General features: G+C 37.1%; 1 protein-coding gene across 1 annotated transcript; it reads left to right on the top strand.

Annotated features, from left to right (window-relative positions):
• Positions 1 to 21,542: 21,542 nt before the first annotated feature.
• LOC127224656 (olfactory receptor 13C9) lies at positions 21,543 to 22,493 on the top strand. Its single transcript, XM_051187756.1, has one exon. It carries the CDS (start codon positions 21,543 to 21,545, stop codon positions 22,491 to 22,493), a length of 951 nt encoding a protein of 316 aa, XP_051043713.1.
• Positions 22,494 to 24,572: the final 2,079 nt, after the last annotated feature.

The raw sequence follows: 24,572 nt of genomic DNA, 5'->3' as shown, positions 1-24,572 counted from the left end.
TTTGCTACACAAATACAGTATAACAACATATATAGCGTCTACATTGTATAAACTATACAAGTAGCCTAGAAATAAGTTCACACTTATGTGAGGGTATGAATAGGTTATATACAATTTCTACAACATTTTATATAAATAATACAAATAGATTTTGGTATCTGGTGTTTTGGAACCAATGCTTTATAGAAACTGAGGGATGGCTATTCTTGTAATTATTAATTTATATAAAAAGGGTCTAGCTCAGGAATGCTAGGTAGAGGAGATGCATAGGATAAAGATGTGTGGGAAGGACACCTTTGGAGTTCCATGGACTTTTGTGTGTCATCTTCCCTATGTTCAGCAACTCAAAAGTTCTCTAAAGCCTGTCCTTATGGTTGTTTGATTGTGTAGGAGTACTTTATTAAATAATTGGTAATTGATGGTAGACCCAATTCCCAGGTCCTCTTTCATTCCCAAAGATGGGCAGAGAGATGAAGATGTGGGGATGGAAGATCCAACCTTGAGTTTTGTGTCTCTTACTAGTGCAAACATACAGTAATGGTCTGTAGTTTCTGTGTTTTGGCTGCATCTCTGATCTTTCTACTCCCAGAGTTCAATAATATCTCAGTTGGATTTTAATTATGGAGTCTCAGATTTCTTATATTTATTGATTTATCTAGTGTTAAGTCTGTGCCCATACAATGCCACGGGCACCTGGGAGGTCCGAGAACAACTTGTGATGGTCAGTTCTCTCCTTATAAATCCATGTGCTTGGGGGACAGAACTTTGGTCATCAGGTTTGGTAGCAAGCACCTTTTTCGACTGAATCATCTTGCTGTCCCTGATCCCAGTTTCATGTCTCTGTTCTATTCATTGCATCATGGTTCTTACAATTACTTGCCTTCCCTTTAATCCATAAAACAGGCTACAAGCAGAAAAATGTGTTGATGAGGTGGTAGGAGACACTTGGGACAACAGAATGGAGATGTTAATGATTGTAGTTATATTATATAACCACAGTGACCACATTGGTAATCACTAGCTTGAGTAGATAGATGAGCTTCTATATCCATTCGATTATAGTCAAGAAGCCCATGTCTGATTTCAAGGTGATAAATTTTTCTAGGCTCATCATAAAACTAATAATTCAGATTAAAGATAGCTGTATTTTAATGTAGTAAACCATTTTGGGAAATAGAAGAGGCTTGAACAAAGTTAAGTGTCTTGTACTTAACTATATCATTAGCCTGTCTTTGGAAGGATGGAGAGGAACACAAACTTGCTGGTTGAAGGATAAGAAAATGGTATTTGAATGACATTTATCTAAGAGAGGGAGCAGGGCCTAGGAGTTAGGAAATTTGAGCAGTGTGTGAACATCTTTCAAGGGAAAATCATTGCTTGATGTGTGTGAGAGCTCAGACTGATGTGATTTGACACTAAAGGAGAAGCCAGGGTAAGCTCTATGGTACGGATAGTTGACACTGGCAAGGTTGTCCTCAGACTCTAAAACCCTAGAAATTGATTTGGCATTTTAACAGGAGGCTGTAATACCGGACAGAGAACTAAAACAAATCCTGGGGTCTATCGTGGAAACAGGAATAGTTCCTGGAAAAATAGTGGCCTCAGTTAATTAATGAAACCAGAAAGAGGAGATGAGATGGTAGAACTTGAAAACATTGAAGGCTTGATGATCATTAACCAAAATCATCTTAATTGTTTCTTCCTGCCGATTTCCAAAGAGTTGGAAGATCATAGCTGCAGGTGATATTTATGTGATGGTGAAGCACATTTCAGAAAAAAAATTATAATTCTGTGTTTAGCAGATCAGTTTAGGGAAGTACGGTGCTCAATGGACTGAAATGAACAAATCTCCTCCATATTCATACGTTGAAATCTTACACAGAGTGATGGCTGTAAGAGGCATATTTTTTTTAATGTGATAAATCCAAGCAGTGAAGCTTCAACACCTTTACTGATATTTGAATTTGCAGCAAAATTTCCTTAGGCAAAGTAAAACAAAACAGAACAATTTATGGGAAGCAATCTATTGTAAAATATTATTTCATTTTACTGAAAATAGAGACAGAGTCTTTGGGAAGTGATTGGCTCATGAAGATGGAGCCTTAAGAATGGGATTGAAGCCCCCACTGCAGGGATCCCAGGAAGAGCCCCACACTCTTCCATGTGAGGTAGCAGTGAGAAGCGAGACCTGTGAGGAAGTGGGCATTTATCACTTATCATTGAGTCTATCCATATCTTCATGTTGGTCTCGTCAGCCTCCAAAATCTGAGGAAATTAATTTCTGCCTTTTATGAACTACTAAATGTCTTAGGTATTTTGTTGTAATAGTCCATATATACTACAAAGTGAGTGTTTTCTCTTCCTCATTTGGAGTTTCTGAGGAAGTCCTTTCTGGCTACATTGTTGTGAATGGCACTGCCCAGTGACCCAGGACCCACATTCTTTCCAGGATATGGAGGTGGGTGAAGCTGGCAAAGAAGTTAGGTGGGAAAAATTAGGCTTGGGTTGAATTCCATGTGGTTATTGGTTAGGTTTAACAATAGGAAGTTAGGGTTAATTAAAGCATATTATGATGGTTTGAATGAGAATGGGCTCCACCCCCAGGCTCATTTATTTCAGTATCAGTCCACAATTTGTTTGGGGAGGATTAGGAGCAGGGCTTGTTGGAGTTGGGTCACTGGGGGGCTGTCTTTGAAGTTTCTGAATCTCTGAGATGCTTCCCTTTGCCTTGTGTTTATGAATCAAGATGTAAGCTCTCAGCTACTGTTCCAACACCATGCCTGCAGGGTATTTCTGGCCATGATGGTTATGGATTCTAACCCACAGAAACCATAAGCCCCCAATAAACTATTTCTTCTATGAGTTGCCTCTGTCATGGTATCTTATCACAAAAAGAATAACCAAGACATACCATTCATTCTCAGTTAAATTTACTTATCTCATATTTACAGATAACACTCACAACTAATTTTTAATTTGTCTGAAATAAATTATAAGGTTATATTATAGCATCTAGTTAATTGTATTTACCTATTTATTTGTATTACTTAGTATGCTTTTCTTTCTTTTTTCTTTTTCAATTCACTGTGAAACATAGCTTCTGCAGTGACTACACCCAAGTTAATTCTTTTGCTCACTGAACATTTACATTGTGATATAACATGTCACATCTGTCCTCACATGAAGTTAACAACTGAGCTGAGAGTCTTTTCTCAAGTTTGATTTGTTGAAGCAAGCAATACCATCTTTCACTTAATACATTGCTTTTCTATGTTGCAACTCTTACTAAATGACATTTAAAAATATTGTTCACTGACAAAAAATGAGCTTGGCCATCAAGCTTGGATGCACTTGTCTTCATTCTGGATGGATATTATATCACATTTATGTTAAAAATGGAAAGGAATGGGGAAAGATGCAATTATATTACAATCTTGAAAAGTAAAAAAATGATTAAAAAGTTGAATTCTTTATGAGTTTATATTATTTTCAACATATTGTCAAAACAAATGCTGTAATAATTATTTCAAGTCAGAATTTTTTTTTCATGTCCAAAAGCAAAGCCTGGCTTGCTCAGTCATGGAAATTGTTGCGTTATCTGACATTCCTGCTGTGCTAGTGTGTGCATGGCTGCTTTCCACTGGAGTCCAGCCAGAGGAGTCCTGTTGTCAGGAAGCTGCTGTTTACATGCTTTACATGCTAGACTCCAGCAAATAGAGCCATTCCTCACACAGCCAGTGTTTGCTGAGATCAGCAAAATTCCCAACAGTGGGAACATAGAGTGTGCTTATGATTTTTGGCTGTCATATGATGTGTAGTCACTTCTGATGTTGTGACAGTAGGTGGCACTCTAGACTAGGATTTCTGCTATAGGCAGCCCTAAAGCATCTTTGGTGATTTTGGATGAGTGCCACCTTCAGTGTCCAAAAGTAGTTCCTTTTAAAAGCTCATTTTACATATCTGGCTGGATTTGATGTCTCACTCTTTGGGCTGTTGGTGTTATCCCAACTTGGAGGCAAACATTTCTTTCACATCTTCTAGAAAACACTCAACAAAGACTGAAGGACAGTCTAGATGAGGCTGCACAGAGACATGCATGAGTTATTTCAACTCTGTTCATGCATGCCAAGAGACCAGAATGATGCTGGTGAACTCTGGTACTCCATGATAAAGCATCAAAATAAATGTGGTTTTCAGTTAATATATTAAGAATAAAATATCATTTTGAACAATCATAGATTTCCACTATGTGCCTCTATCAGAGATAGTCAAGTTTTTATTTTCATGCCTAGATTATTCTACGTGGGTAGCAATCTGATACTTGCTTTTACCAGAGTGTAAATTTTGGGGAAATAAACTATTTTGTGAGACATATACTTAAATTGTATTAGCAAGTTTTTAATTGCTTCTGGGACATTTATCCCACAATTACTAAAATGTTTCTAAATTGCATTTAATTTACACTGTAAATTAAATCACTTAGAAGATTACATCAATCTCTAAGGAGCACAAATACTTTAAGCTCCTTTGATGATCCATTGACTGATCCTTTAAAAGCTTCCCTTATAAAAAATTGATGAATTAAAAAAAAAAACAATCTCAGCTTTCACAATAACTGGACATTATGTTTATTTTGCCATTGATATTTTTTTTTCTGTCAGTGATGGTAGCTACTTCAATTTTATGAGAACTGAAAAGGGTATTTCTTTTACTTACCTTAATGAAATTGTGGAGATGAAATTTATGAAATAGCTAACATCATAAAATAGTAGGACCTCTGGTTCTAGTGTTTTAATGCCAAACACTCTGTATTCAGTGTAGTGAGGTTATAAAGAATTGTAGCAAGTTGCTGCACTTAAGAAATTTGAGTGACTTATCCTGTTTCTCATGGATATTTCTGAATACACAATGAGGATTACCAGCAATCCCAGGGCAAAGGAAGCTAGCTGGCATCCATGCAAGCAAAGACGGTCTGTAGTTTCTTATACATGTGTCTAGTTGCTGACATTTTATGATACATACTTTATTTGTGGTTTGCTTGCACCCAGACACCTGGCCAGTAGTTTTTCTCATCCATTATATGTGTCAGGCAGGACAGCAGAGTGGTTCAGAGACACTTGCTAAATTTCACTTAATATATTCCTTTTTCCTTTTACAAATGTCCCTAGTGATGTAGTTGATATTCTTATGATATTGCACATGTGCTCATTTAGCCCCATATTGGAAGTAACCAATCACATTTTTTCTTTAAAAATGCATCATTTCTATTCAATCTTTATAGAAGTCTTCCCGAACTATGGTTAAGTTCCCATTGTTGCAGGATTTATGTATACTGCATTTTATTTTAGCAACTGAAGAATGGTGATATTTGTTAAAGATAGCATATTGGTTTAGAAGAAAAATAGTGTATGATACACATGATGCTTGAAATGATTAAATGCCCGTTAACCAAAATTATTTTATACACATTATGTTTGCTCTATATTGTTTGCTTGAAATATTGTAACAACATTGTGCTAAAATAATTGTGAACTCATAATGTAAATGAGACACATAATTCTAACCCAGTTATGTGTATTCTTAAGCAACTGACTAACAAGGACATATAATTCAGAGGTAAAATAGCCATCATGAGATCAGATGACTGCAATATATTCTCCTGTTATTTATGTATTATATTATAGACCCCTTTTTTTGGCCCTTAAGGGAAGCCACTTAAGAATGCAACTGACTCTTACAGACCTCCTGCAGGATAACCACTGGAGAATGCTTGCTCCCAAAATAAAATGTTAACATGGTGTTTCAGCTGCGTTTCTCTTTGCTGTGACAAAGTAGCTAACAAAAACAGCCCTGGGAGGGTTTATTTAGGATCTCAGTTTGAAGCTCAGTCCTTCATGGTAGGGAAGGCATGCTGATGAGAGTGAGGCACTTCTCACGTTGTGAAATTAGGAAGCAGAAAGATGAGCACTCCTTCAGTTTTTCATTTCCATTTAGCTACAGACATTAGCTTATGGAACGACACTGCCTACATTTAGGGTGGGTATTACCCCATTAGTTAACTTGACTTAGGAACTCCCTCATAGATACACCCAGATGTTGCGAGCATGTTTTCCTCCCAGCCTGGTTCCACAGCCATACCAGCTCCAAATAATACACAGAGACACTGTATTAGATACAAAGCTGTTGGCCTGTTACTAGTGTTTCTTATGGGCTAGCTCTGTCTTAAATATTAACCCATTTCTATTAATCTAAGTATTTCCATGTGGTCTTATCTTACTGGAGAGAGGGTCTAGAGTTGTTCTCCCTCAAGTCTCTACATGTTGAATCTCCTCCTATCTCTCCCTCACTCATCCTTGTCTCCTAGTCCCACCTATCTTGCTTTCCTATTGGTCAACAGGGCTTTATTCATTAACCAATAAGAGAAACATATTTACAGAATGACATTCCCCATCATCTCCTCTTTTCTGTCTAAAAGAAAAAGAAGGGTTTTAACCTTAACATAGCAAAATATATAACAAAACAGTTATCAAATGAGAACCACAGTTAACAATGTTTAGTTAGTTAACATTTAGCAAGATTTAAAGAAAATATTCCATCATCTATCCTCTTTGTGAGTCTAAAGTCCTATATGTAACTTATCTTTATTCCTAACTAAGGAAAACTATAACTATCTGTCTTCAACTCCATCAAAGACCACAGAAGGATAATATATAAACTCTAGAAATGACAGAGACATCTCACTACCTGGTCAGTCACCGGAAGTGTTCCATCTTTTGTAATGTTCCATCTTCAGCCTAAAGGCCATAGTGTGTCTGACAGACTCCTCAGCAAAGCAAGAAATTTCAAAATGTCCAGCCTGTGTTGGCAGTTTGTCAGTCACTTTTCTCTGTGTCCAGCAGACTGTCTGGCAGACTCTTCCATGAAGCAGGAACCCTGTAGCAATGTCCATTTTGTATCAGTAGTCACTTTCCTGTGGGTCCTGCATGTCTAGTTTATACAGCATAAAGTCAAACAGTTCAGACAAGAGAAGTATCCTTATTGGAAGTAAACTCCATAACGAGTTTCTTCCTTTCTGACACAGATGGTGTTGCCAGGAGCAGTTGTGCCTCATTGTTAAGAAAAACTCTAAACCATTTTAAATGCCATATGCTGTAGGTCTTTGAAAGGTTTGAAGAGTGCCTATTCATCTCAAATACATCTCCATATATCTAGAAATCCTAACTAAGTTAATTATAAGTTTTGACTATTATTAGTAACTATCTGTAATCTGTCCTAAATTGTACATACATTTCTAAATGAGCTATATAAACACAATACCTAAACAAGAGGAGAAATATACATATCACAAAATTGGCCTTAAATTTGTATCAATAAATGAATATCCCTTCTAAAATAAAGTATACATTTCTATACCATAATCCCCTTTTGATCTTTAAAAAGAGATTGGTTGTGATTATTAACCATTTATAACTAAGCCCATTTAAATGAAAACAATATTTGGGAATTTGGACATTTGTCTTTCCAAACTGCTTCCTGCTTATAGAAGGTGCTGTCATGGGGAATCCTAAGAAGATGCAGAAATCCTGGCTGTAGTGGTCTGCAAGACTGCCTTGTCCCAGCTGTTTTGAATGTTGGATCATCTGGGACACTGTTTCAGGAGGTCTTGTTTGATCAAACCATGTTAGCCTGGAAGGAATCCACAGCTTTTTATTTTCTGTGGGAAAATTTTATTTTCCCAGTAACCTATCCTTAGACTTAAATTTTGGAGTCAAAGCATTTTTAAAATGTATAAATTGGGTTAATTTGGCAGCATTTATAATCAAGTGTATTGTGGCAATTATTTCTTCCTTAGTAATTAAGCAATTCAAAGGCAATATCATAGCATACAGTATCTTGACTCTTTTTGTCTTTCCATCTTTACATGCTTTCTTATTACTCTATTTCTTCTGCTTCTATTTTTTCATTTTTTGAGACAGGGTTTCTCTGTGTAACTTTGGCTGCCCTGGGATTCACTCCATATACCAGGTTTACTTTGAAATCACAGAGATCCGCTTGCCTCTGCCTCCCGAGAGCTGGAATTAAAGGCATATGCCACCAATGCCCCAGCTACTCTCTTTCTATTTTTCTAAAACCAGCTGCTCATACACACCATTGAGTTGTTAGGAGCATGTGTTAAAAGTCTGTTGATTTTGCTGCTTATGCTAAGTCAGGAAACCTCCCTTAAAGGAGCTACACAAATCTCTGCTTGTCTCTAGCAAAACAGAGCCCAACCAAGAAAAATGATGTTATTAAGAAGCCTTGCTTGTCTCTGTTCTTTTGTTTCTAAAGCCCTTCTTAAAGCTTTTGTCAAGTTTTTTTGTTTTATGTATTTATTTATATTTTACATATTGATCCCAGTTCTCTTTCCCTCCCTCCCTTGCTCTCTCCCTACATCCCCTGCCTTCCGGACCACCCTCCCATCCTATCACCCACCCCCACTCCACAGCCTCTGCATCTGGCTGGCAACTTCTTCTTGTTCCCAGGATCCTGTCTGCCTCCAAAATCCTGTCTAGATATTGGGCATTTAGCGTTTTATTAAACCTATCACAGTGAAGTATCTTCACACAGTGTAAAGGAATATTCCACAGCACACAACTCAATGTATTACAGACTATTTAAGGGAATATGTAAAAATCTCTCTAGAAGCTGTAGTCACAAGAAAGGAAGGAGTGAGCTATTTCTGCTTAGCTAAACTGAATAAAAACAATTCCAGTGAAAGCATTTTCCAGACCAAAAAAAGTAGAATATGGCAATATATGGAATGACCTTAAGAGTTGGAATGATTGGGAGTTTGATTATGTTGTTCATATTGTGACTGAGATAAAGGTTGGAAAGACAGCTTGGAGTCAAGTGAGGATGTTAGTTGTTATATATTTCAGATGAGCATCCCTTGTTCTCTGGAGTCTAGAAGGGTAATTCAGGGGTACGATACTGAGGATCAAATTCTAAGGAGTTACATCTAGGATACTTCCAGGTTCCTAATTAGCTTTGCTGTTGTCATATTTTATGCCCTGAAGTTCTAGATCATTTATTTTTTAGGAAAAAATTATGAGTAACATGATCCACTAAAGCTGCAAAAAAGTGACTAACATTTTTGGGTTGGTGCTTTATAGAGGAAGCTTACTTCTGCACTGGTCTTGAAACTGTGAAAACCTCTTTCTGATAAAGTACCAGGGCTCATCACTCATTCATTACCGTGGCTTCTTTAGCCACTAACACTTATCCTTTCTGCCTTTTTGTAGGCTTCAGAGCTCTGAGTATCTGTCCAATTTCCTGTGTAACTTAGTCCCTTCAGTGGTTGTGAATTTCTAAATTCCTTTTTTGTTCCTTTGGTTTCAAGTTTTCCTTTAATAAATCAAAGCAATTAGAATATGAGTGAGAACATGGTTTAGGGTCCATGCAGATCCTTGCCATTGTTAGGAAAAATGTAGTATCCTCAGTATTGTGAGTGTGGTCTTACAGAGACTCAGAGTTCTATTAAATTCTTCAGAGTTTTGACGTTTTCAGTTTTGAAGAATCAGGTTGGCCCAAGCCTAAAATTTTGGTATTTTCACTAGTAGTACATATCTCAGTTCAGTTTGATATATGTATAATGTTTAGCTAACTTGTACCTGCATGGTACAGGAAGCAACTGCTTTACATGCATGGCAAAGGAGCCAAGCAGAGAATGAGATCCCACATTTTCAGCAGAATTTAATGCTTCCTATTCTGGCTTTTCTCCAACTGGACTGCCTCCCTTACTCCATAGTGGCTGTTTATTAAGGATTCTGCTGTGTTGTCCAGAAAGCATTCCAGCTCATTCCAAGTTTTTGGTACTCCATGCATTCTTAGTTCAGTCAGTAACCATAAAAATGAAATTCACACAAAACCCTTACTTCTTCCTAGTGATTCTTTTCTTTCCACATTTCCATCTTCCTTCCTTTAATCTTCTGTCCCTTCCTCCATCTCTCTTTTCCTCCCCTTCCCTTCCTTACTTCTCCTTTTCTTCTTCTTCTTCTTCTTCTTCTTCTTCTTCTTCTTCTTCTTCTTCTTCTTCTTCTTCTTCTTCTTCTTCTTCTTCTTCTTCGATACAGGGCTTCATATCTCATGCAGCTTAGGCTTCTCTTGAACTTTCTGCGCCATAAAGGCTGATTTTGAATTTCTGCACTTCCTCCCACTACCTTCCCAAGTTCTGAGATGACAGGAATGAGCCATCATACCTGGCATCCAAGTGAGATGACTTTAAACATCTTTCCATTTGCATGAAGCTCTGTTCATTTGGAACAGAGAATGAAGTAGAGTTCAAAAGAGCCTTCTTCATATTTGTGTCTGAGCTTTCTCCTTTCCTTGTGGTGGCCTCATTCCTTATTCGGCATCCTGAGCATGCTGACATAGTTTCTTGATATTCCTAAACAAAAAAAGTGCTGAAAACCAAACCCCAAACCCAAACCAATTTTAAAACAGCAATAGGCTGAGTGGGATAGCTAGCCAGGGCTACATAGTCAGACCTTGTCTAACAAAACAAAACACCTGCAAACAAACAAACAAACAAAAAACTGCGCTGATATTTGGAATGGAGCATATTTTATGGCAATTAAGGGATTAAACTCTCCCAAGGTCAAGGACTGAATATACCATAAGGGTTAAATAATATAAAACAATTCAGTAGTTATATTTTGAATACCTTTTTATCCCATGAAAGATTAAATGAGGCATTTTTTGAAAACGGAGAATTCATAGGAGAGTCCAGTTATATTTATTTCTCCTTCCATACAGTCTGGTTCTTTAGTCTTCTTCTCCTAGTCCATTCCTCCTCTAACCAAGTAAAATGAAGGATGTCTTTCAGAATTTATTTCCTTTAGCCATCCTTGGATTACTTTCTGCTAATGTTCTGTCTGTCCTGTATCTTATTCAGATCACTCAGAACCTATAATTAATTATCTTATTTTCCAGAATCCCCAAAGCAAATGAGGAAGATTAGAGAGGAGATAAAAATAGCATAGTTGGCTCTCCATGTTTGCTGATTCCAGGCTTGGATTCAACCAACTGTGTGTTTTAAGTATGTGAAAAAAAATTCATCTGTATTGCTCATGTACAGGCATTCTTGTCATTTTGTGTAACAATCATACTATAATAACCATTTATAACATTTGCATTGTATTATGTATTATAACCAGTTTAGAAGTGATTAAAATTCATTAGAGGTTATGGATAGGCAATTGAATGCAAACACTACAGCAGTTCCTATTATGTATTTGAACAATCTTTGCTTATCTGTTTAGAGGTGGGGTGGGTCCTAGAATCAGGGCCTTGTGGATATTGAGGCATGCATATATTTAAATAATGCATATTAAGTACCATTAAATGTACTGGGTAACATAAACATATTGTGAGTCCTCTTCTAAATTCCTTGTAGTTGATTAAATTTGACTGTTAGCAGTATAAAAAAATGATGTCCCTATCGCCTCATTCAGACACACGCTCAAGAATCCCTGTGAAATGCTCTTACTTACAAGAATTGGGGAACAGACCAGGGAGACAAAAGATGAACAAGGTAATCATACTTCAGCAATGCAAATACGTTTTTAGATGTGCTAGCTGTCATGTAGTATATTTTACAAGCACTTTCATTAAGGTTAACAGTGCTAACGTATGTGCAGCCTTCATTTTTTGTGCTCATGCACCTCCACAATGTTCAGGCTAGAGCTGACAGTCACAGAAAAGCCCATCTGTCTGTTCTCTAATCCTTCCGTGAAATTGTTGAATTGCAGTCAGGAGTGTCATTTTCCCAAGGAAGGTATTTTATTTTATTTTATGCATGAAACATCAGAGACCAAATGACTTCAATTAAAACATATTCAACATTTTTAAGTGACCTTCCTGCTTTACAGTATACTAGTCACAAGATTAACATTTAAAACAGCTTCATATCGTTGGTAGTATTCTACCTCAGCTGTCAAATAAAATTCCAGATAAATTAGCTGGTTGCATGGATAGTTTATGACTCAAGTTCTGTTTCCAAACAATAGTTTGGGTTATGATGTGGATTTTATCAGTACCAGTTACATGTTAGCAGAATTCTGCTTCTTAATTAGACACTCAGCCACATAAAATGTGTTCTTACTGGTACCGATTCTGGAAAGGACTCTCATAAAATTCAAGTCTTCTAAATAGAGTCATAAAGGGTGGCCAGGCCAAAGCATATACTTTTGGTAGGGTTTATACCTGGAATTTGACTGATCATAGAGCAAGACCATTCTATTCTTACTTGGCCAGCAAATCAATGATCAAGGCTGTCCATGAGCCTCAGTAGTCTGGGGTTGGAAGACAGGAATCAAGCAGTTTCTTTCTTATAAATTCTCTGAAATGTTTGTTTCCATTTGGAACTATTATCAGAGAACAGTTATTTTATATATTTGTTAAAGTTGTTCATTGGGGTCCCAACATTCTTGAGGTGATTGTCACCAAACAACTTTATTTCAAATGTGTGCATGCGTGTGTGTGTGTGTGCATGTGTGTGTGTTTTATGGGATACATTACTTTGAAGGATAATACAATTAGAGGCCATAAATTGTATACATATATATTTTTTGGTATGAGAATAATTTCTTTAAGGGAAATGATTCCAAATGTTTGGTCCTTTAAAGTGTGCTGTGTCAATACCATCGTATTGGAAAGTTGTCTTGTACCCCTGCTTGCTTCTCTAAGGTTAAGTCTCATCATTTCTCTCAGCGAGAGAAGGAAAGATTTGGGACTATGAATACTCCATACTAATCTATTTTCCTATAGGACTTGGTGTAATGGATAATTTACACATTATCCTTTGAAGCAGTACTTTTTCAGTACTTACCTGATTAATATTAAATAATTATAGTACATCATTTATATAAAAATTAAATAACAATATTCATATATATTCATATATAATTCAGTCAAAGAACATGGAAACAATATTTAGCATTGTTTACAAACTTAAAACTAAAACCAGAAGAACTGCAGAAAAATTATTCAAAATGGCAATCTTACCAAAAGCAATCTACAGATTCATTTCAATCCCCATCAAAATCCCAGCACAATTCTTCACAGACCTTGAAAGAATAATACTCAACTTCATATGGAAAAACAAACACTCAGGATAGCGAAAACAACCCTGTACAATAAAGGAACTTCCAGAGGCATCACCATCCCTGACTTCAAGCTCTACTATAGAGCAATAGTAATGAGAACAGCTTGGTACTGGAATAAAAACAGACAGGTGCACAATGGAATTGAATTGAGGACCCTGATATTAATCCACACATCTATGAACACTTGATTTTTGACAAAGAGGCTAAAATTATACAATGGAAAAAAGAAAGCACCTTCAACAAACAGTGCTGGCAAAACTGGATGCTGAAATGGAGATTTCAGATAGATCCATATCTATCTCTATGCATAAAACTTAAATCCAAATGGATCAAAGACCTCAACATAAATGTAGCCACACTGAAACTCTTAGAAGAGAAAGTGGGAGGTACCCTTGAACAAATTGGTATGAGACCTCTTTTTGAACATAACACCAGTAGCACACTGAGACTGACAATTAATGAATGGGACCTCATGAGTCTGAGAAGCTCCTATAAGGCAAAGAACACAGTCAACAAGACAAAATGGCAGCCAACAGAATGGGAAAAGATCTTCACCAGCCTCACATCTGACAGAGGGCTGATTTTCAAAATATGCAAAGAACCAAGAAGCTAGTCACCAAAGCACCAAATAATCCAATTAAAAAGTGGGGTACAGAAGTAAATAGAGAATTCTCAATAGAGGAATCTAAAATGGCTAACAGACACTTAAGAAATTGCTCAACATCCTTAGTCATCAGGGAAATACAAATCAAAACAACTCTGAGATACCATATTACACCTGTCAGAATGGCTAATATCAAAAACACCAATGACAGTTTGTGCTGGAGGAGATGTGGAGAAAGGTGAACACGCCTCCATTGCTGGTAGGAGTGCAAACTTGTACAGCCACTTTGGAAATTCGTATCCTCAGGAAAATGAGAATTAGTCTACTTCAAGATCCAGCAATTCCACTCTTAGGCTTATACCCAAAGGATGCATATTCATACCACAAGGACATCTGTTCAACTATGTTCATAGCAGCATTATAAGTAATAGCCAGAATCTGGAAGCAACCTAGATGCCTCTTAACTGAAGAATGGATAAAGAAAATGTGGTATATTTATTGAATGGAATACTACTCAGTGGGAAAAATCCAATGAAATCTTGAAATTTGCAGGCAAATGGATGGAAGTGGAAGAAACCATCCTGAGTGAGGTAACCCAGCCATAAAAAGACAAACATGGTATGTACTCACTCATATATAGATATTAGACATAGGGCAAAGGATTGCCAGCTTACAATCCACACCTCTAGAGAAGATAGGAAACAAGAGAACCCTAAAATAGATGTACATGGTCCCCTGGAGAAGGGGAAAGGAGAAGGATCTCCTGAGCAAATTGGGAGGAGATGGTGAGGGGAGAAAGAGTTAGGAGAAAGAGAAGGGGAGAAGAAAAGGGGAGAGGAGAACCTGAGGGAGCAGAAAGATTGAGTTCAGGGAAGAATAAAGAAGAACAAGAAAAGAGATACCATAATACAGGGAGCCATCATAGGTTTAAAGAGAAATCTCATACTAGGGAAATGTCCTGAGACCTACAAGGATGACCGCAACTAAGTATCTAACCAATAGTTGAGAGGCTACCTTAAATGACCTTCCCCATTAATGAGATTGATGACTACTTTATCTGCCATCATCTGACAGCTGAGGAACTAGAGAACCAAACCAAGCCCCCTGAATGTGGGTGTCAGTTAGGAGGCCTGGGAAGTCTATGGGGCCTCTGGCAGTGGAACCAGTATTTATCCCTAGTGCAGGAATGGACTTTGGGAGCCCATTCCCCATGGAGGGATACTTTCTCAATCTAGATACACAGGGGAGGGCCAAGGCTTTGCTCCAAAAGATATGAAAGACTTTGATGATGACCTATGTAATGCCTTACCCTCCCTGGGGAATGGATGGGGGGTGGGATGGGAGCATTGGTGGGGGGAATGGGAGGGTGGGAGGGAGAGGGAACTGGAATTGATATGTAAAAGAGCTCTTAACCACTTAGCCACCACACAGTTTTTTGTTTAATGTTTTTACCTCTTTGTTTTCCTTCCTTCCTTCCTTCATTCCTTCCTTCCTTCCTTCCTTCCTTCCTTCCTTCCTTCCTTCCTTCCTTCCTTCCTTCCTTTCTCTTTCCTTCCTTCCTTCCTTCCTTTTTTCTTTCTTTCTGCAAGTAGAGCTTCTAAAAAAAGACCACAAAACTTCAACACCATGAGTTTAGAAGCAAGCATAGCCATGTGTTGGCTGGAATTTATGTAGTGGCTAAGAAACAATTTTTGGGATCAAAAGTGGCCCATGACCTTCACTGGCAGTAACGGGACACTCAGTTTTGATTTGTTTCTTCCACAGAGTTGTCATTTTTTTTTTCTCTGATTCCACAAAGCTTTTGTGAAGTCTCTTTACCTGGTTTTTGACTGCAGTACCCAAGTCATCAAACTGCGCTTATTATTTAGCTGAAGCAGCTCAAGTAAAAGGGAAGACTGTGTATAGCGATGGTGACTGGATGGTGGAGGGCTGGAACACCTGGGAAACACAGATGTGTTGAAGTCTCCTGGAGTATGATTGAGAGATGCTTTGACACCTGTTAATCTTGGTGATATACTTCTGTTCAGATGAACTGGGGCTATTCTGATGGCATGAAATAGGATGGATTACAAATCTTCATGTAAACATTTACTAAAAAGCTGAATTGCTGGATAACATCTAGTTTTTACTAAACAATTTAATATTTTCTAAATTTGTTGTGAGTTTCAAAAATGCACCCAATATTTATACTAGCCTAGAAATTCAATTCCAAGTAGAAGAAGTAAATTGTTTTGAGATTATTCATACAGTAAAACTTTTTTCTAGTACTCATTCAACAGTTATGAATTAAATGACTTAATATGTATAAAAGCTTTACAACAATGTCAGGAAATGCATGTACTACTATTTGTGTTAATAATCAAGAATTAATACCACTTAATAAATTCTTTTATTTTAATTTTACATGTCAATCCCAATTCCCTCCCTCCTTCCCTCTTACCCTCTCTCCCCCCTCACATCCACCCTGACCACCCTCCCCTCCCATTCCCCCACCCCAATTCCACATGTAGGGCAATGCCATCCAGGTAGGGTCATGTAAATCTGTCAAGTTATTTGGCGTAGGGACTAGGACTTTTTTCCTGTCTCTAGGTTAAGGGAGTATCCCTCCATGGGGGATGTGTCCGCAAGGTCCTTTTGTGCACCAGGGATACATCCTGGTTCCACTGTCTGAGGTCCCTTAGACTTCTCAGTCCTTGTAGCTGAGACCCATATTTAGGGGGTCTGAGTCAGTCCCATGCTGGATTCCCAGATCAGTCTGGGGCCTCCTTGTTCAGTTAGCTATCTCTATGTGTTTCTGCAACCTGGTCTTGTCCTCTCCCTCTGCATCTGGATTCTAGTTCGACTCAGTGTTTAGTTATGGGTGTTTGCTTCTGTTTCCAACAGGTACTAGATGAGGGCTCCATGATGGTGAATACGTTAGTTGTTGATCTCACTATCCGGGAAGGGCATTTATGGTAGTCTTTCCATGATTGCTCAAATTGTTAGTTGGTGGCAGTCTTGTAGGTCTCTAGACCATTCTTTAGGTTCAGTTTTCTCTTCAAACCAATAAATTTTTTCTATTTATTATTAAAATATAATAGATCAAACAAAGACCCAGACAAAGTCCTTAGAATACAGTTGATATAAGTATCTTGTAAGATAGGTCTTGAAAACTTTTGATTGGTTGTTAAAGATACAGCTAATTGGTCTAATCTAATTAAGTCTGTAGGGTATTGTTCTTGAAGTTCCAAAACTTTTGAAGCAATTTAAAATTATGGATAAAAAAAAACTTCAAAATTTCCCAAGAGCGAGAAGTATTTAAATTACTGTACGGAGCCTAAAGACAACTCTTTGGAGAATTCTCTGGACCTTACAACAGAATGGTGTGAAATGTCCTGTGTTCTCAGATATAACTGCTCAATATTTAATGTTCACCATTTAAGTTTGAAGTAGCAACGGAAACTGCATCCCCATTGGAAACATTTTTGACTTCCCTAGAAAGGTTTGAAGTAATTACAAATGTCTTTTGTAAATTGTCAGTGTCAATGTTTTCCAGGTAATTTGTCTTGCTACATCAAAGCTCCCCCAGTGGTAACTGCTCTTTAGGAAGACATCAGACTCATGTGCAACTTTGTAGGATAGACTGAAAGGCATGGGAAAATAGTCTGCTGTCTGTTGCAAGCTAATAGGTAAGTTGACCCTCCCTCAGAATATACCAGTCATTATCAACAAGAGGGTGATAAATCTCATGCTGTACTAATGGGGCAGTTCTTACTAGAGAAACTGTCTATTAAATGGAATAAAAGTCTTCAGGAGAACTTTCTTCAATGTAGTTAAAACTGAGAAAAAATTCTGCTATCTCAAAATCTTTTCATTTGAACATTGAAGTCAAATGACTGGGTGTATAGTTTCTGACTGCGAGTGGGAATTCGTTTGCTAAAAACATAGTTAACGGGCTCTTATTTTATTACAAGTATCTATGCATCTAAGAGAACCATCTCTTTTTGTTCCAATGAAATTGTTGCAAACTCGCCGTTGGGTTTGTTCTCTTGATCAGGATGTAAAGTGGGATGTTGTATTAAGTTCAGTGCAGTGATTTACTTCAAAAATTCAGGTTTTTTTTGGTTCATGTTAAAAACAAATTATCATATCAACAATCATTGGACAACATGTTGCCTTGGTTCCTGGTCTAGACCATTTACCTGGGAAGGCTACTTAGGATGTGGATTTTGCCCTTCAGTACATCTTTGAGTTTTGGGGAGACAGGAGAAGAAATAGAACACTGACTCACTAACAGGAAAAAATTTGACTAATGTTTACATGAGTGCTGGAGGAATGTTATTAAATACTTAAGATTTCCCTTTTGTTATTGGCAATGCATTGCTGTGGTGGCTGGAGATGTACTATTCTGCACACATTTTTGGTTAGATTTTTAGATGAATGAACTGAAGTAGCTTACAGTTAAAAAAAAGTCAGCCTGAGAGCTTCTTATTTAAAAATGTAGAATTTTGTAATAATTGTGTAGCACTATTCACTGTAGAGTAAATGGACTTTGGTAGACTCTATCTATCTCAAGTCAAAGATGTGATATAGATTTACTATGTTAAGAGGGAACAAGACACCTGGTAGATAAAATTTTGAAGATACTGTTATAGTAGGGTGATATTAGGAAATGTAAAGTAACTCTGATGAATATAAAGAAGAAAACCAAAATAATTATTACTGTATTCTACAGATTTTGTGCGTGCATTGCTTTGTTTATTTTCTCAAGAACCTGATAATAAGGCTAATAAAATTCCCATGTTATAGATGAGGTTATTTAAATTAAAGGAAGAAAATTATCGAAATTCACAGACCTCAGAAACTTCCAAGTTAGCAATTAGACCTTAGATGCATGTTCTTTTATGTAGACAAAATAGATTTGACTTCATAATAACAAACTAAATGGTGGCAGTGGTTAGAAGAATGATCCTCACAGCGAGATTAGTTTTCACATACCATGTTCCAGAGAATTGAGATCTGGGAGATTTTGTTTATAACACAGCTTTAAAAGCATCTGGGATTCAGAAACACAAAAGAAGCATGCACATTTAGCTTATAAAGAATCTCAAAGTATAAAGTGTGATGTTGATTAAGAAAAGGATGAATTAGAAAAACAAAATAAATAAACAAACAAAAAACAACCTAAATTGTGGCCAGAAGCCATTAGAAGTAGTTAAAAGGTGCTCAACATGGGTTCAAAGATCAATTCATGTCATAAACTTGTGTCATGTCTGTTATGTGCCTATTTGTTTGCAAAAATTAATTTTAGTTGGAGTACTATCAATGGATTCTCTGTGTACAAAATTATCACTGGATTTGTGTGTGTGTGTGTGTGTGTGTGTGTGTGTGTGTGTGTGTGTGTATGTGTGTGTTAGCATGTGAAGGAGACAGAAAAGAGGGATGTGTCTCTAAAGGATAAATATAGGGGAAGGGCCTTGGTCCTGCCCCAAATGATGTGACAGACTTTGATGATCTCCCATGGGTGGCCTCAACCTCTCTGAGGAGTGGATTTGGGGCATGAGATGGGCAGATAGTGGGGGGATTGGGAGACTGGTAGGGAGAGGGAACTGGGATTGGTATATAAAAAAAGATTGTTTTTAATTGAAATAAAAATTAATAATAAAGGAATGGTCTGTGACTTCTGAGGAAGTACTTTGGAGGCAATAGTCACCATTCCTGATTTCTGGGTAGCTACTAATGAAAAGATGCTTGTTTTTGCTTTAGGAAATGAGAGAACTAACCATAGGCTTGAAATTATATACATATATATGTATATATATAATTACATTTATGACAGAAGACTCATCCACCCACAACATAAACACATAATATATATGTGTGTATATGAAGAATTATGAAAATTCAATAGCAAAAAGTTTGAAATAGGCAAAAGATACAAACTTTTTACTAAAAATGAATATAAACTGGGCAAAAAAGAATAAGGAAAGATGTTCAATATCAGTGCTCATTGGGAAAATATAAGTAAAATCCTTAATGAGATATCTCTATATACTCATTGAGATGAATTAGAAGGTGCTGGAAGTACTAAATGCTGATGAAGATAAGAATACCTGAGACTTTTACACGTTGCTGCTTGAAAGGTACACACAATTCAGTCACCCTGGAAAACTGTCAGCTTATTTCAAACTATAATATGTACTTTCTATGAGATTGTTATCTCAATACTGAATCTTTATCCTGGAAACTTAAAGTGTAGCAGACAAAACCCAAGCCTCAAATATTTACAGCAGCTTTATTCATAACTGCCCCCAAATGCCTTTCCAAGGATGAATGGGTAGATAATTAGCACCTCCATGCAATAAAAAGCTACCCATCGTTTCCAGCTTGGATGAATCTTAGAGGACTTTGGTAAATAAAAGAAACCCAACATGGTTTTGCTTTATGGGATCCTGAGAGGTTGAAACTTCAGGGACTAAAAACATATCCATGTTTAACAGGTTTTAGAATAGGCAGAAGAGGCTACTAAAAATGGAGTAGTATAGAAGGGGGCAGGTTATGGACCTGTGGCTTGGTCCTGGTGGCAATTGCATGTATCTATAAACGAGTTAAAGTTCTTCATTGGACATTAAAAGATTAAAAAATTATTTTTTTGCATGATGCTTAACTGTATGCATGCATGTAAAAATGAAAAGAATGATTCTATATTCTATCTTCTAGTACCTCCCTGAGTCATCTTCATTTTGACACGAAGATTTCCTATTATTAGGCACCCTTGAAATGGATGTGGTTTTTGGGTAACTAGGCACTCTGTGTGGTGATGTTTGTTTCTGGCTTTGTCCCTGCAGAGTCATGTGCTTCTTTTGACATTTTTATACTTAAGGGCTATTGTTGAGTTCCTTTGAGAGAACCCAATCTGCTTTTTAAAAATAATAAGCCATACCTGTGATATAATACATTCCATAATGCCTCTATGTTCACACACACACACACACACACACACACACACACACACACACACACACACACACACGAAATCTCAATTAGGCATGGGTCACAGGAAGAGAGGCTAGGGTTTGACATATACCATTTTAGCAGTAGGCTTTAACATACAACACTTTAGCTTGGGCTTTGACATATTTAGCTCCATTATGTTTAAAATGGTAATGTTGTGATGTTTAAAATGATAGCGTCTATTAAAACAAGCTGTAGAGTTCTTAGTTCAGAACTGATGATGATCAGTATGATAATTTATCTCTCCCTACATTGCTTACTCTTTTGATATTTTTTTCCTTTCACCCTATCATTTCCTTGTTTAACACCTTCTCTATTTCACTGAGTTTAATATAAATATTTATAGTTTTCACTGATATACTTGAACCTGTTTTAGTATAGAATATGCCTGATGGGATATGTCATTCTGTAAATATGTTTCTCATATTGGTTAATGAATAAAGCACTGTTGGCCAATAGGAAAGTTAGATAGGCAGGACTAGGAGACTAGGAGGAGAGAGGAAGAAGTAGGGAGGAGTCAAGATGTAGATACTAGAGAGAACAGATGTCCGGGCCCTCTCTCCGGTAAGATAAGACCACGTGGAAATACTTAGATTAATAAAAATGGGTTAATATTTAAGACAGAGCTAGCCAATAAGAAGTGCTAGTAACAGGCTAACAGCTTTGTATTTAATACTGCGTCTCTGTGTGTTATTTGGGGCTGGCGTGATGGTGGGACCAGACCAACAGGGAAAAACCGCTCATAACATATGCCATTTACATTTTGTTTGAATTCTCACAGGTAAAAGGGAGACAGTACAATGGAATGGGAAAACCAGACTCTTACAGAGGAATTTTTTCTGAGTGGGCTTTCTGGTTACCCAAGGCTTGAACATCTTTTTTTTGTGCTCATCTTAATGATGTATGCAGCCATCCTTGTGGGCAATGGTACCCTTATTATAATCAGCATTTTTGATTCTAACCTTCACACCCCAATGTACTTCTTCCTGGGGAACCTGTCATTCTTGGACATCTGCTTCACTACCTCCTCCATTCCCTTCACCCTGGTAAGCTTTCTCTCAGAAAGAAAGACCATTTCCTTCCTTGGCTGTGCAGTTCAGATGTTTCTTGGTTTAGCCATGGGGACAACAGAGTGTGTGCTCCTGGGGATGATGGCTTTTGATCGCTATGTGGCTATCTGCAACCCTTTGAGGTACCCTATTATCATGAACAAGAGTTCCTATGTGACCATGGCAACTGGATCTTGGTTTTCAGGGGTTGCCAACTCTGCAGTACAGACTGCGTTTGTGATGCGACTGCCTTTCTGTGGAAATGTCATCAATCATTTTCTCTGTGAAATCTTGGCTGTCATGAAGATGGCTTGTACTGACATCTCAGGCAATGAATTCATCATGGTTGTGGCCACAATTTTGTTCACTTTGATGCCACTGCTCCTCATTGTCTTCTCATACTCATTAATCATTTCTAGCATTCTCAAAATTCACTCTGCTGAGGGGAGAAGCAAAGCCTTTTCTACCTGCTCAGCCCATTTTACTGTGGTGATAATATTCTATGGGACCATCCTCTTCATGTACATGAAACCCAAGTCGAAAGACACACTCAATGTGGATGACTTGGATGCTACAGACAAACTTATATCCATGTTCTATGGGGTGATGACTCCCTTAATGAATCCTTTAATCTATAGCCTCAGAAACAAAGATGTGAAGGAGGCAATAAAAAATCTGAAGAGAAGATTTGTAGGCAAATGAACAGCCAACATGCTGGACCCTGTTGAAACTCAAAACTTAGATCAGATTTTGAGTTACGTTACTTTCTCCTTTCCCCTTTTATGCACTGTGTTAACATTTTTCTAACAAGATGCATTATTTCAAAAGTTATTACATGCTCACAAAGGCCATTCAAGGGTCTAGAAAGAATGAGGAAACAATAACATAACATTGAGAAATAACTACTTTTTACATTTTGAGCAGTATCTTCATAATCCTGTATTTTTATAATATTAGAGTTGGGCATATATGACATTTTTACAAACATAACTTTATTTTTCAAGAAATTGTTCTTCAAATCCTCCAATATAAATAAGTTTGTGTTGTAAAAAATATGAAGCAGAAAAATCTGAAAATACTTTAACAATGTTTTACCATGGAAAGTTTTCTGTTGCATTATATTAATCTCAATTTTTTAAAGTCACAAAATACTGTATATTTTTCAGGATTTAATATTTTCCCTGTTGTGTTCTAAGGGTGCTGCAAATTGAAACTATAAAGGAAATAGACAAATAGGATTTATGGGTATGGTCTATACAATCCATGAATATGCTTGTTAAAAGACTTTTTTTCAGCTTTATATGTTAAATTTAGCACACAAATCCACAAAACTAAAACATGGGTGCAAAACCTAGCCTAGCAAGGTCAGGAGATGACCCAGTGGATAAAGGTACTTTTCTTGCAAACCTGGCAACCTGAGTGTGATTCCCAGATTCAAATAAAAGTGGAAACAGAGACACCACAAAATTGTCGACCTCCGCATGTGTTCTGTGCCATGGGTGACCTCTCATCATGTACATACATATAATTATCATAATCATTATAAGCTTAAAAATTATCTTGCTGGTTCAGATAAAAACATTAATGTATTTAATTAAACAGGGACTCACTCAATTTCTAAGAAGTCAGATTTCTCTTTGGCTCTGAGGAGATGGCAGTGCTTTTCCAAGCCTTAGAAGGCTATCAAGGCTCTCAATTCTTAATGAGGATGGTTGAATTTATGCTGTCTGTCTTGAAGTAGCCTTTTGTACCCATGTCAATCCAGGAAGCAGAGGTTCAAGAGTTGTCAGATAGGTGACATCTTGTGTTTCCTTCACTTTTCTCTCAGGTTTTGGCTTTATTTGAAGAAAACTTCTAATTTATCACCTAAGGTGAATGTCATAGTCTGTTCAGTAATGTGCCATACTCTAGAATGTTTATTTTAGTCAATACAATGTATCTTGATGGATCAGCAAATCCAATGACTTTGGTTACAAACATTTTTTTTTTAAAGATAAACATATGATAAGTGTGGAATCTTTGGGTGTACCTATTCACTTAATGTTTTTAAGTCTCCCTTACATCTAGTTTCCATGATAGTTATTTGTAAATTAAATCTCCTGGCATGGGCAGAGACTATCAAAGTGTCAGCTCCACAACCCAACACAACAGGCTATGTATAATCAAGAAACATAGTTCCCATATATCAGGCCCTAATATTCCACCCCCCATGAATTCTACAAATTAGGTACTCCATGTTTCACCCCAGGCCATCCTTGATACCCAGGCATTAAACCAACCACTGTATGGCTTAAATCCAGACACTTCCATAAACTCTCTGGGATGAGATAGATAGCTTTTAAACAACACATCTATACATTTTGATGGAAAATTAACTAAAGATGAATACATTAAAGTACACATTTATCTTCAGAGCAGAAGACTAAGAAGGGATTTTTGTTCACAGAGCTGTAAGAGCAAGGTCTAGGAAGAATGGTGTACCACTCCCCTTAACATGTTCATATATTCAAAATTGCTGGACATGTGTATGATTATAATTCTGATTTACTTTAGTATCAAATATAGCATTTGAGTCCCCAGAGGGCTTTTGATTAGGGATTGAGAATGATTTGGTTGACTTTTAGCAATGTTTCTTTCTAACTTGAGAGCATAGTCAGATGAGCTGGAACAGAACGAACTCCAGGTATTTTTCAGAGAGAGAGAGAGAGTTCTGTAGCCAATCTTTGGTTAGTAAATGGCATTACACTTCCATATTTCTAGTCGTGACATCTTATACCAGTG

Source organism: Phodopus roborovskii, unplaced genomic scaffold (genome assembly GCF_943737965.1).
Source record: "Phodopus roborovskii unplaced genomic scaffold, PHOROB, whole genome shotgun sequence".
NCBI classification, from domain to species: domain Eukaryota; kingdom Metazoa; phylum Chordata; class Mammalia; order Rodentia; family Cricetidae; genus Phodopus; species Phodopus roborovskii.
Note: the sequence above shows the minus strand (reverse complement) of the source record. Positions and strands in the feature narration are given on the sequence as shown.

What these genes read in the sequence shown, in the direction of transcription:
- LOC127224656 (XM_051187756.1), top strand. Translation starts at nt 21,543, where the DNA reads ATGGAATGGGAAAACCAGACTCTTACAGAGGAATTTTTTCTGAGTGGG.